This window comes from Rhodamnia argentea, chromosome 7 (genome assembly GCF_020921035.1).
Source record: "Rhodamnia argentea isolate NSW1041297 chromosome 7, ASM2092103v1, whole genome shotgun sequence".
Taxonomy (NCBI): Eukaryota; Viridiplantae; Streptophyta; class Magnoliopsida; order Myrtales; family Myrtaceae; genus Rhodamnia; species Rhodamnia argentea.
This window is the reverse complement of record NC_063156.1, coordinates 8,472,167-8,485,734: the sequence shown is the minus strand read 5'-3', so window position 1 is coordinate 8,485,734 and position 13,568 is coordinate 8,472,167. Positions and strand designations below refer to the sequence as shown.

General features: G+C 40.6%; 2 protein-coding genes across 2 annotated transcripts; both read left to right on the top strand.

The window, feature by feature from the left end:
• Nucleotides 1-6,513: 6,513 nt before the first annotated feature.
• Nucleotides 6,514-9,446, top strand: LOC115752498 (U-box domain-containing protein 3). The gene is made up of 2 exons (XM_030690708.2): nucleotides 6,514-6,973; nucleotides 8,272-9,446. The coding sequence occupies exons 1-2, from the start codon at nucleotides 6,603-6,605 to the stop codon at nucleotides 9,146-9,148; spliced, it is 1,248 nt and encodes a 415-aa protein (XP_030546568.2). The 5' UTR covers nucleotides 6,514-6,602; the 3' UTR covers nucleotides 9,149-9,446.
• A 144-nt stretch (nucleotides 9,447-9,590) lies between these two features.
• LOC115752479 lies at nucleotides 9,591-12,391 on the top strand. The gene is made up of 5 exons (XM_030690683.2): nucleotides 9,591-9,931; nucleotides 10,179-10,234; nucleotides 11,117-11,301; nucleotides 11,703-11,804; nucleotides 12,049-12,391. The coding sequence occupies exons 1-4, from the start codon at nucleotides 9,742-9,744 to the stop codon at nucleotides 11,800-11,802; spliced, it is 531 nt and encodes a 176-aa protein (XP_030546543.2). The 5' UTR covers nucleotides 9,591-9,741; the 3' UTR covers nucleotides 11,803-11,804; nucleotides 12,049-12,391.
• The last annotated feature ends 1,177 nt before the right edge of the window (nucleotides 12,392-13,568 follow it).

Below are 13,568 nucleotides of genomic sequence, written 5' to 3'. Positions count from 1 at the left end.
TAGTATACTAATTGTAACTGAATAGTAGTTACAAACATGGTTTTCTAACATATATTAACAAGCATGGTGGGACGAAGACCGTCTTTGCCTCGCCCCGCCCCAACCCGCCCCACCCTGCCAAGTTGCCTTCCTTGTTTCCTGGCAAATGCCATGCTGGGCAATTTTCGCGGAGAGATTTTGCTCGTTTGAGCAGGTATCGGAGGGGACGGATACCCTTGGCCAATTTCTAGTCTTAAGGCTCGTTGGGATTAAAACTATCGTAAGCGCTTCACCCACTGTAAGTTGTTTGAGTGAGCTTTCTTAAATAATCTCTTGCCTATCATTCTTTCATCTTCACTTTGTTATCATGAAAGAATTGGAAAATGACGCAAATGATCTTTCTGTACTTTGGTTTAATGTGCAATGTTGCACATCGACTTTTAATATGTTCAATATGATTTATGAACTATTGGTAAATATTCAATCTAATTCCGAAAAAAAATGTGAAAATGTTCAATATCATCTTTTCGCTAATTTTGAAATCTACTAAGGTGGCTTTCAATCTATGGAGTTTGGACGGTTGACAAAAAAAGTTGCACATGAATTATTCAGGTAAGATATTTATCTCAAATCATGATATAAAAATCTAAATAATCAAATAATAATGGACATGGTAGCATCCTAATTTTATTTTTCACTTTTTGAAGTAGATGATTTCATACCAAAAAAAAAAAAAAAAAGAGTAGATGATTAAAAGTATGGACATATTGATTCACCATTTTTAAATATCTAACTTGGCACATGACAATTCACGTCATTAATAATGTTTGATTTGTCATTTGAGCAAAATGAGGAGCTACATTACACATTTGAAAGATTGCATTGAATAGATGAAAAGTCCAAAGGCCATATTGCGCATTAGATCCAAATTCACAGACCCTTTTTGTTATTTTCACTTAAAAAATATTTAAAGTATCTGGTGTTATATGAGTGCCGTTTCTTGTTGGTAAATTGAATGCTGCTTGGGGTAAAAATGTTGCCCTCCTTTGGAGTACTAGGTTTTTTGGTGGAATGATGTACCTGGGATTTACTGCCAAAAGAATGTAATTTTGAATTTGGAAGAGATTCGGACGGCTGATGCTCATCATAATTATCTCGTATCGCCAAATCTTACTTCCAAACATATATGCACCACATGAGGGTGACATCTTTGTCTCTCGAGTGGAGTACTACGTAAAATCATCGTGGGATTGGAAGAATTTAAGGATATTATGCACATCAAGAACAATTGAAACCTAGGACTTTGCGAACTTCGATTCCATGATATGTAGGATTGACATCCCAAGGCAAAGAAAAGGACATCTAAGGAAAGGGAAACTCCATTGTTTCTTGAGTAGAAGACAACAATTGGAACTTCACTCCTTTGAATACACTGACATAAAAATCATGAATATGGTATGGTTTATGTCTTTCATCATCCACATTATTTAGTGGGAGTCCCAAATTCATTGTAGGTAAGGATAACCAATTCAATCATAAACTTTTCGATTTTGCCAATTTAGTTCAAAATATTTTGACTATTTGTCAATGTAGTCGTTTCGGCCAATCTTGGTGAAAAATCGCTGATATGGACGTCGGCCAATGTTGACATGTTCCAATCCAAATTAGCCGGAAGGACTACCATTGGTAAATCGTCAAAAAGACTTAAAATTGAATCAGTAAAATCGAAAAGTATATAATCGAATTGATCATCGTATGAGTTGTTTAAGAGCTCTTGATGATTATCCCTTGTTTAGCTGCTAAACATGTTCGGTTGCTCACTATTGGGCATGGGGAAACCATTGTTTCTCATACGTATTTCTGGCCCAAGTTCTAAAGAGCAAACCTAACATACAAACATTAAGACCTTGTGAAGGATTGAATGCCAAGATTCAAAACTTATGACCTTGTGTGCGAGGAATCTAGGAGTGAGCGGTTTAAGATTGGTCCAAGTTTTATCTAGAACTTGAAATGAAGCCATCGGAACCGATTATCTAATTTTTGGAACCCAAAACCTATCCCGTATAGACTGAAACTTCTTATGTCACGGGTTTCGAGGACGATTCTAGGTTCTACTTAGGTTCCACTTGTATTATCAATTAAACGATTGCGGTGAATCATCACCTTTAATGACCATCATTTGCAGCTACAATCGATCGACCACAACTCATATTTATGCATAAAAAGTATGAAATATTGACAAAATAAAGTCTCAATAATGAATATTGCTAGAAATGAAAGCTCAGATTAATGGTTCCAGATTATATACTTATCATCGGATGTCATGAAATACAGCAAGATTACGCGAAGACATAGAATAAGAAAAACACGATCACATTGAAACACGGAACCTAACTTCGAACCTACTTGTTATAATTGGTTCTCTAATTTTTAAAATCTGAAACCTATCCTGTATACCATAGAATGGAAATCGAATTAGCTTTCGATTCTACCATGAAACCATGATCATTCCTTAATAAATTTGTCTCCTGGGAGAGTCCGGTGCACCGAGAAAAGCTACGTTGGACGTGTAGCGGAACAAGCGAATAAGACCAAGAAGAGACGGACAAACATAAGATATTGCCTCGTACTTCACTATGCAAAGGCCAGCTTTGATGTCACTGTTTTCACATTTACTCTCATGTTTCTGCATACCCCAAAGTCGGCATCTGTTCATCTTCTTCATTATCCCCCTCCGCCAAAGATGATAGGCTGTTGGCTTATTCCCTTTGGCTTCATCGACCCTCGCCGATCCATATGACAGAACGAGCTTGCTTGAAAAACTTGTGCATTGATCAATCCCAAGTGGTCAGACTCAGACCCTCTTCCACCATAGCCCAGTCACTGAACATCATTATGCTCCACAAGCTACTCAAGGTCCCCAAGCTTGCCCGCCCCTCGCGTCCTGCCCCGCCCAAGTCCGCCGCCGCCGCCGCCTGCGCCCCGGACGAGGATGCCTCGTCGGTGTTGAAGATCGTCCACGCAGGGGGCAACGTCGAGTGCTACTTCATGCCGATCCCCGTGGCGCGGATCGTCGAGAAGTACCCTTCCTTCTACGTGACGTGGCCCGAGGTGTTCCGGCGCCCGTGGGAGGCGGTGTTGGGGCCCGACGAGACCCTCGCCCTCGGGGAGAAGTACTACCTCGTCCCCCGCCACACCGTGAAGAAGCTGCGCCGCAGGACCCGGCGGCCCAGCAGGGACGACAACAGGTCGGCCGACTTCGGGAACTCGCGGTCCTTCCACGGCGGCGGCGCCAGGGCCAGGAGGAAGGACGGGGACTCAGGCGGCTCGTTACCCAGGCGAGGCGACGACACGAGCGACGTGAGCACCGACTTCTTCAAGGCCTCTAGGAGGAAGAGCTCGACTGCTAAAAAGCACGTCAGCTTTCTGGGGACCGACGAGAAGCCTAGGAAAGGGCCGTTGCCGCCGCCTCCCGCCGCGGCGGAGAGGAAGCATGGCAAGGTGGTGGAGAAGGCAAGCAAAGGGCAGAAGAAGAGAAGTCAATCCAGTGGGGAGAAGGGGAAGGTCAAAGTCACCTCGACTTGGCAACCAGCCCTTGCGTCAATCAGTGAAATCTATGGGTCTGATGACTAACAGTTCCTGATGCTTATGCAAGACAGTTTTGTTCTATTTTTACTCCTGCTTCCGTCTAAAAACATACTCCTGTGAAAAATATATATTTTTTGTGGGTTGATCCATGTGTTTTTCTTTGGGGTGTGTGTGCTATTGATAATTGACAGAAAAATCAAGGAGAATTACCAAAAAAAAAAAAAAAGTGCTAAACCTATTGCGATTATGCCGATTCAGTCATTAACATTTTTGCGTTTTGTAAATTCAATCTTAAGTCTTTTGCGTTTGTCCCAATTAAGTCTATCACATCCATAGATTTCACTAAAGAAAAGCTAAAGAAAATAGAAGAAAAGAAAAAGAAAAAATTATAAAAAATTCAAAAAATACTTTTCATAATGCTTACGAAAGAGTCTATATTAGCATTAGCTAATCATAATTGGCCGAATGGATTGAATTGGCTTAAATGCAAAAGGATTTAGGACTGAATTAGTAACAAAAAATGACTTATGATTGAATTAGCACAATTAAAATAGATTTAAGATCATTTTGGTAATTCTTTCAAAAAATCAATGTGTTTAAAATACTTGTGCTTCTAGTTCTTGGGTAGCACCTCATCCATCCATCCAGCCAACGGAACAAAAGATATTCTCCGTTTATTTCGCGAAAAGTGAATAATTTAAAAAATATTTTCTTGAAAATGATCTCTGATATCATTAAAAAGTTATTAGCCAATGAAACGAGTTTTATTACCGACAAGAATTTCTGTCTTAACATTTTTGTGGACAATGAATGGAAATACTTTTCGTTTATTTATTTTTATAAGAGATATAAACAATCACTTTCGGGAAAAATATTTTCTAAATTGCTCAATTTTCGCGAAACAAATGCAGCCGAAGAGAATATTTTACGAACAAAAATAGTGAAATTTATTTTCAATGATTGAGTGAGTAGACGAACAAGGTGGTGTTTCGAAAGCACTTAAAAAATAGTTTATGATATGACAGTCTTACGGACACCTAAAAACTGTTATATAATCGATTTTCTTTCGTAAAAGACGCTCACTTTGGATTGAGATTAGTTGAATTACTTTTTTTTCTTGTTGCTAAACTGTACACTTCAGGCAAAATGACTCATATAGGGTCATTTCTTACATTATAATGAGGTAACTTTAGCAAAAAAAGATCTGATAAAAAAAAACAAGAATTTATTTCATAGGGCACACCCTCTACTTTTTTTCAGGGGGGGGGGGGGGGGTCATAATAAACTTTTCATTAAAAACTAACTCAAAGCGGAAGAACCTGAGAGGTGGGCTTTAGTACAAAATAAATCCCAAAGAGCATAAGGGAGAGAGGACACCCAATCCCGAGGTAATACATTTTTCCTATGATTTTTGGCTATCCAATATATAATCTGATTGGCTTTCTCTCGACACATAGGAAATTAGCACTTTGATTGGCATCTTTTCTTACTAGCAGCAAATCTACTAGGAGAGAATTGTGAACTCAAATTCTCTAATCATTTCAATTGAATCAATGTATTTTTCCAAAAGCTTTGACGTGAAAATGAAATCAAGTATGTCCGATCATTCGTTGCTTGAAACTTTTGATCACGACATCCGGTTTTCGCCGGTCGTCTTACGTGTTATAGTTGACCACCCGATGTAGACAAGTTCACTTGAAAATGATGTCGGTATAGTTAATTTTCTGAATTTTTTGTTTTTGTTTTTTTTCCTTGCCCTATTTCCCCTATTCGCATTTCATCCCTACCCCCCACCAAGCTTTTTTTTTGTTTGCAACATAGAAGGTGGAGCATTGCCAACCCATTCCCGCTTGCAACTTCCACAAGTCCAGTATCTTGACGTGCTGTTTCGACATGCATAAGATAATTTTACAATTTTCAATAAATTAAGAGTTAAAATATAAATTTATCAAAAATATATATGCTTAAGTCATATACCTAGCAACCCCAAAATTAATTTACCCAGCCAACCAAAAAAAAATCTAATCGTGAATGCCTAACAAAAGAAAAAGAAGAAATTCATTGCCGATATTTTTATATATACATGATAATTAATTATGTATATATAAAAATAGATATATAATATATAACGCGTCCCAATGTGTCAGAATTCTTTATTTTTAGAGAAAATGACATGTCGTGTCATATCCTGTTGTGTCGCGTGTCGATGTTGGTACTACTTAGCCCCCCACAATCATTGACATAGGAGAGGGTGAGGGGGCAGCCGCAAGGAGGCGCAACGTCGATGAGACCACTTTCAGGTTGATACAATGATGGAGAAGCGGTCGATGGGGACTTGAGTAGCATGGCTCAATCAACTAGGAGGATGTGGAAAAGAATGGAAAAAAAGCAAAAAAAAATTAAAAAAAAAAAATAATGACGCGACAATTCAATCACACCGACGGCACCCTAAGTAGAATAATTGTCGATGTTTAGACCGCTTTATCAGATATTTCAATCGAAACTTGAGCAAAAATTTGGTTACGAATTTTCTCTCACAATATTGGTTCAGTTGAAATGATTAAGATTTGATTTAAATATTGCTCGACGAAGACTGAATCTGCAATTCCCTAGCACAAAGTAGACACCTATGAGCAAAATTCCTTAGGAAAAAAAAAAAAAAAAGCAGCCATATTGATCCAAGATGCAAAAGTATAACTCTTCCAAAGCTCAAAATATCAAATACAATTATGCCAAATTCTCCTCATTTAAATAATTGCTCTGGAAAAAAAAAAGCTTTATTTCTGACAAAATTCCATTATCCAGATAAACAAACCGGAAAAGGAAAATAAAACAAAAAATAAATTTAATAGATTAGCCCGTCGTAGAAACTCCGGCGGCGGTGGTCGTCTCGTCACCAGCATCAAATCAACGACTAAGAGAGAGAAAGAGGGAGCTCGGAGCCGGTCCTTCTAGAGAGAGAGAGAGAGAGAGAGAGAGAGAGAAGCGCAGAACGGCGGAGGAAGGAGAAACAGAAAAAATGTTAGAGGAAGACGATGCGGTGGTCGAAGACGAAGAAGAAGGAGGGCGAGGAGGAGGGAGGAGGAGGAGACAGAGCGAGAGGCGACGTGATCGTGTGGAAGCAGCAGAGGAGCCACAGCCGTAGCAACCTGTTGATACAGGAAGTGTCGGGGCGGTTGATCAGCGGAGATCTCCAGACCAAAATCCAGGCCGCCAGGGACATCAGGAAGGCTGTCAGGGATTCGGCGTCGTCGTCCTCGTCCCCGTCGTCGTCGCTCAAGACGAGGTCGAGGTTCGCCGCCGCCGGAGTCGTCCAGCCGCTGGTCCTCATGCTCTTCTCCCCGAACGACGAGGCGCGCGAGGCCTCGCTCCTCGCGCTCCTCAATCTCGCCGCCAGGAACGAACGGTCTCTCTCTCTCTCCCCCTCTCTCTGGTGATTCATTTTAGGTTTTTGAGCTCTCTGCTGTAGAATTGCATAGTGCTTCCGGTTTTCGGCTGTGTATTGATATCACTTTTCTGTTTGTGAGAGATGAAGAGAGGTTTAAGTCAGGATGCCGTGCATGAAAGATTCGAGGTTGAATTATATAATTCAGGAAGATTCATTGACCAGTTGAGCTTAAGAGAGGAAATTTGAGTGGTGGGTCTTAGGAATAGGTAGTGAATTTTTGATGATGAAGTTGGATGGAGTTGCGATTGACTCCGTTTAATTGGGCCTGTTGTTTCTCTTGCTTCCTTTTCTTCCTTTCTGGCGGAGCAGATTGAAGATCCATGATGTATTGATATGAACTTCTAGCAGGAGATTTGAGGGACATACAGGGATATGATTGTTTAGAAGTTTCTTTGCTTAGTAGGGTGTTTTTCCTCATGATAAGAATGGAATCCTAAGATACTGAGGTTAGATTGATGGTGGTGGAGTTACTTTGATGGATTTGTAGGAGAAGTGCGTTGAAGTATGAGAGCAAGGCAAAAATTCAAACTTTTGGAGGAAGAAAATGTGATTCGCCTGATATATAGTATACTGTTAGAGGCAATCATTGTTGTTTGGTATTAAGAGATGCTCGTTGCAGAGAAATTGTTGCTGAGATTGTCACCTATATTCACCTTTACTATTCTTGTGTCTTAGTTGTACGTTTGAAATCTGTGATGATGATTAATTTGCTAATTACCTGAAGTCTTGGTCCGTCAATCAGATTTTTATTGTTTCACCTGTGATGAACCAACTGAGTTATATGATGCTCTCTCTGTCAATTATGGTTCTTGAGCTGTTGCTTGATGAAATTAATCTCTCAAGCTTGAGGCTACGGGATATTCTTTATCTTGGCTGGAAGATCGATTTAATATCCTTTCCTATTCCACCCTTCAAATGAGTTCTGCCTGAATCCTGAAATTTGACTGATAATTCTCATCTATAGACTACCATACTCTTAGTCTAAGCGGTAGATCCAATTTTATAGCGGTAAAGATTGTAGTTATATTTTATACCAAGTATGTGAGGACTGTTTTTACGAGAAATGGGCAGCTAAGAAGATAAGGACATTCTTATGAATTGATAGGTTGTAGGTTGATATCTTTGGCATATGCCACGCATTTTGGAGGTTGCACTATTGTTTGCAAAGTTTTCATACTTAATTCTCCAAGAAGATTCTTTTAACTGCGCATAATGGAGATTTTCTCATGCAAAATACTATGTTGTTATATTTTCAGAAACAAGATCAAGATAGTGGCCGATGGTGCAGTGCCCCCTCTTGTAGAGCTCCTTAAGATACATAATGGCAGCCTAAGGGAACTAGCTACAGCGGCTATTTTAACACTCTCCACTGCTACACCAAACAAGCCAACCATTCTGGCTTCTGGAGCAGCACCTCTTCTAGTGCAAATTCTCGGCTCTGGAAGTGTCCAAGGTAGAGTTGATGCAGTTACTGCCTTGCATAATCTCTTCACCTGCAAAGAAAGTGCCACAGCATGTCTTGATGCTGCAGCAGTGCCAGCTCTAATTAATCTTCTCAAGGAATGTAGGAAGCATTCCAAGTTTGCTGAGAAAGCTAGTGCTTTGCTGGAAATACTTTCAAATTCTGATGAAGGTAGAACGGCCATTGCAAGCTCAAATGGTGGGATTTTAACCTTAGTGGAAACAATTGAAGATGGTTCTCCAGTTAGCATGGAGCATGCGGTGGGGGCTTTACTTACGTTATGCCTGAGCTGCCGAAGTAAGTACAGAGTGCTTATTCTGAATGAGGGTGCAATTCCAGGGCTTCTAAAGTTGACTGTTGAAGGTACTCCAGAAGCTCAAGAGAGATCCCGCGCACTTTTGGATCTGCTGCGGGAGTCGCCACAAGACAAGAGATTGGCCTCCTCTGTTTTGGAGAAAATTGTTTATGACATTGCTACTAGGGTCGATGGAGCTGATAAAGCCCCTGAAACAGCCAAAAAGTTGCTACAAGATATGGTTCAAAGGAGCATCGAAATCGAAACAAGCCGAATCGTGTCCAAGGGTGTGTCTTGTACCACGGAAGCTTCCTCTGTAGGATGTTCTGAACTCGAGCAACATACTTCAGTAAGTCATGAGTATTTTGGGCTGTAAATGCATACGTCAATGGGAGCTGTTCTTTCCATGTAAGAGCAGAAGCATGGAATCCAAGGAACTGGACAACACCCTCTCTGGTTTGCTCGTGAATCGTTGATCATCTGATCTCCATGCTTTTGGTTGTATATCTGTGAATCTGCTCTTGTATATATAAGAACCTCCCTGTTTTATGTTGTGGGTTCTTATGCTAGACGGCTATTGTAGTATAGGAGGTGTTGACTAAAGTTTTCGAGTGATGACGGGTGCTTGTCAGAAGCTTGACATGTATTGATGGCTAACCTACTTCATTTGCAGATGTTAACCTAGACAAAATGAAAGTGAAAAGATTTAATTTCTTCTGCATAAGTTGGGAGCGTGTTCCGGTCCAGTATTGGTTGGAGTTTGGAGTGGCTTCCTACCTGTTTAAATGCTTCTCCATTTTATTTAATTTCTAATTTTTATAGTTCGGTTTCTTTTTGCCTTTTTTATTATTCTTTTGTTTCTTTGCGTCCCATCTCCCAATTTTCATTTTGTCGTCTCCTTCCCCAACGATCCCATCAGACCGTTCCTCTTCTCCTCCTCCTCGTCTTCTTCTTCTTCCTTGTCTTCAGATGGACTTCGATATCAAGAACAATGCGCAGTATCCACTGTACAGGACCATCTCGTCTACATCGTCTTCAGCACCTCAGTCACCGATGTACAGACACTCTGTGTACCCCAAGGTGGCGGCTCAGCCACATGCCTCCGCTACCCATCCCTCCCCCTATCACCAGACCGCTCATCCTCCTTCTACCTCATCCTGTAAGCTCACACGCGCCTCTCTCTCTCTCTCTCTCTCTCTCTCTCCGGCTGTTAAAGAAGTTGTTGAATTGGTTTATGATGCTATTGGTGATTTGATTGGATTCGACGGATTAGCTGAGATTTTGCCTTTTCGTTGTCCTTGGATCAAAATGAACTGTTCACTTCTGCTTTTGACTGATGTTCAGTTGATCCTTTCCGCGCAAATTCTGACTGTACCTTTCTCTTTTGCTTAGTTTTGGCAGTTTAGCAGCAGGATTGGGCGTCAGGGTTGCTATATTGCCAGAGTACAGGATACCTCCTCCGGTGAGTTTTATTTTTATTTTTCTTGCATGGTATGGTTGATGTTGTTGTGGTGTGCCCCTGGTCGCAGTTAGAGATCCATAGGGTTACTTACTATTGATCATGCGAGGTTGATTTACATTTACTGTTGCTGTCCGAAAACTTCTCTGGATATCCTTTGTACACAGAATTATGCGAAAGCTGCATGATAGGCTTGCTTTGTTTGTTTTATTCCTTATCAATGTGTGACCATCAAAATGAACCAGGAAGTTATGCTCTCAATTATGATGTGCCAAAAGTCTTCCCACTGCATGTAAATGAAGAGCTAAGTGATGACCGACTGTTTGACAATCTTTAGATGGGTTTATGGGCTTGTTATCAAGTGAAAAGTAGATAATGTCACCTTTTCTGCCTTCACTACTATTTCCCCTCTATACTGGAGAATGTGCTTTCACCTGTTAAAATTGGTCGTGATGACATCATTGTTTATAAACTGGGAAGAGTTTCAACTTGATTAATACTATGGACATAGGTTGCCCGTGGAATTTTTTGTTCCTTTTAGATTATAATAACCATGGAGTTTACTCTCACCTATACAGAGTGCGACAGCGTGAGTACAGTTCCTGTCTTTTGTGCAAGACATTTTCCTGGAGCTTAGTGTGTCTCTAAGAGCGGGTTGTATGCAAGTGTTGTTCTAGTCCTTTTGCTTCTGAGTAATTTCTTGGCTCCATCCTTATTTGCATAGTAATTGGACCTTATAAATTGGATTTGGTCAGCTGAATATTTAAGTATGTGGAATTTGGACCTGCTATCTCTTCGTATCCTTCTGCAGTCTGTCCTGCTTCCATGCTAGTTGTGATTCTAGTCTGGTTTTAGACATATAATTGTCTCATTCTTACGTATCAGAATGTGTCTGATTCTCCTTATAGCCCCGTCTTTCTCCACAAATTGGAGAGAGAAGTCAAAGCAGCTTCCAGTTTGACTTTGACTTTGAGAGAAAAATTTGAGCTTAGGCAGAGAAAGAAAGCGAGAACTGGAGCAGGCTTGCCATGGAAGATCTTCCATCACGAACCACCAAGCCAACTCAATCAGTATGCAGTCCTTTTCTGAAGTTTAGCTATATGAAGTTGCTATATTATGGATGTTTCCTGCAACTGTTTTATCTAACTGCTATAGGTTTTCAGGTTAAGCCTGAAAGAAGTCGGTCTTTCTCATTACCTAACTTCTGGACAGTTAATTTTTGTCGAGGAAAATGCTAAATAGTTGAAGAAAAATCAATAGACTTCTATGATTATGTGGGAATACTAAAAGAACTTGATCTATTTGGTAATCTGTCTTGTTCCATATATTGGATATCTGATGATTAGGTTCTAGTGATGTATCTCCTAATGAGTTCAACCTCCTATATAGACATGCTTAGCTTTGAGAAACTTAGCCTTTTCTGCTTAAACATTGGTTATTGTTTATTTATCTTTTTCATATTCCAACCTAGGGTCGTGGTGGCAATCCAGTTGTTAGTAAATACATTGCATCCGGGCTTAGTCCTGAAGCTGTTTCTTTGGCAGTTGCAAATTACAGGGACACTCCTGTGAAGGTAGTTTTTTCCCATCTTTCTAGAAGGCTAATCAACCGTCTTTCATATTTGTTTAGATCTTTCGATACCGGGGCATTATAAAGGCACATTCTTCCATTAGAATCTTAGGGTCCAAATTATCCAATGGCGCAATTACATAATTAAGCCCGCCAATGCATAGACATCCCGCCTCTTGCAAGCATGTGATGGGTGCACCCGCCATCTAATTTGACTCTTATAAATTGCTTCATCTTTAGCTATCTAGGTTCGGGAATTCGTAAGTGGGTAACACTCTTTTGCGGAAAATGGGGTTTTCGTCTAGTGGTGTTGCGGAAGTCTTGGTCACATATGATAACGACTCTGAAAAAGCATTGGCTCATTTCCTCAATGATCCATCTTGATGCTACCTGATGATATTCAAGATCGTATATTGCAGAAGCGATCTTTCCTTTTCAGTCTGCATTTTCTTGTTGTGTAGTCTTCTATGCGTGATGAGGTTTGTCAAAATACAGGTTGACATTAATATACATCATGTGAAAATGGATCTGATGGTGAAAAAGATGTCTAATGGCTGGGACATGATTAAAACATTGTCTAATTGCTTTCGTCCCAGCTTTATTTATTTATTTATTTTTGGTCGAAACGTCCCAGCTTAAATTGAGTGGACACATTTTAGAGAGGTACACTGTTGTGGATTTAAACATTTTGGGATACATTGCGCTCAGGATTGCACTCATATTTGTCATGAGGATTGTCAATTACTGTCTTCTGAAACATAGGTTCTGTTTATTCATACGCCAATAAAAAATCGAACCGAATCGTTAGGGTGTACACATGAACTGAACCGAATAACTACCCGAACTGAACTGAACGCAACCCAACCATGGTGCAGTTCGGTTTTCCTCTCTCTTTTTCCATTTCTGTTTTGTCCTCGGGGCTTACTCTTCCGAAGCATTAAACCTTGGCGACAATGGCGAGGGGGATGGCCAGGAAGAGGACAGCGAGCTTGGTCCCGAGGAGGACTTACTGGAGATTGGTGAGGAGACTCCAGAGGGACCCGCATGGGACCTTCGAGAGAGGTTGGACTTCTTGTGCAGTGATGACGACGACATGTTGTCCGCAGTGCAGCCAGGCCTTATCTCCCTTGCTCGACCCTTGAGGCTGCCGGCGCCACCATTCTCGATGAGCCCTCGTTTTGCGAATCGTTCAGCATTCTGAGGAGAACCGTCCGTCGATCCGAGCAAATGTGTGGATATAGGATGGCTATGAAACAGTGGTTTTGGTGCGAGTCTGTGTGTTGTGTTAGTGTTGTGGGTGGAGATATATACATGGTTTGTGAGGTATTTTTGGGGAAAGTGCTGCATGAATCTTCCTGGAAGTTTCATGGGTTTTTTTTTGGTCCTTTTATTTTTCCTTTCCTTTTTATGCAAATGTAGGTTTTACAGAGAGGGAAAAAACCACGTGGCAGACATGTAAAGTGTCCAGATCTTGAGAAACCATTGGAGGAGTAGGAGCGAGCGACCGGCCGATCGCAAAAAAGGAATTAGAATAATTTGACACTACATGATGAGATGATTAGGCTGGTCAAAATGGACGTTGGCATTTGATAGAAGAGAGAGTTGGTAGAGTTGGATAAGGATGTAGTTTTCCCCTTTTCGATGCATTGTTATCATGGAAAGTAATTTATAGTCAAGGATAATACTATAAAATATTCCAAATCGGCCTATCCATGATATATTTACCTCTAAATTATATGTCGTAAAAAAATATTAAACTGGTATACCA

What these genes read in the sequence shown, in the direction of transcription:
- LOC115752498 (XM_030690708.2), top strand. Translation starts at nt 6,603, where the DNA reads ATGCGGTGGTCGAAGACGAAGAAGAAGGAGGGCGAGGAGGAGGGAGGA. An exon ending in CTCGCCGCCAGGAACGAACG is followed by an intron (nt 6,974 to 8,271) that starts GTCTCTCTCTCT and finishes TTATATTTTCAG; the next exon opens with AAACAAGATCAAGATAGTGG.
- LOC115752479 (XM_030690683.2), top strand. Translation starts at nt 9,742, where the DNA reads ATGGACTTCGATATCAAGAACAATGCGCAGTATCCACTGTACAGGACC. An exon ending in AGTACAGGATACCTCCTCCG is followed by an intron (nt 10,235 to 11,116) that starts GTGAGTTTTATT and finishes CTTACGTATCAG; the next exon opens with AATGTGTCTGATTCTCCTTA. An exon ending in CCACCAAGCCAACTCAATCA is followed by an intron (nt 11,302 to 11,702) that starts GTATGCAGTCCT and finishes ATTCCAACCTAG; the next exon opens with GGTCGTGGTGGCAATCCAGT.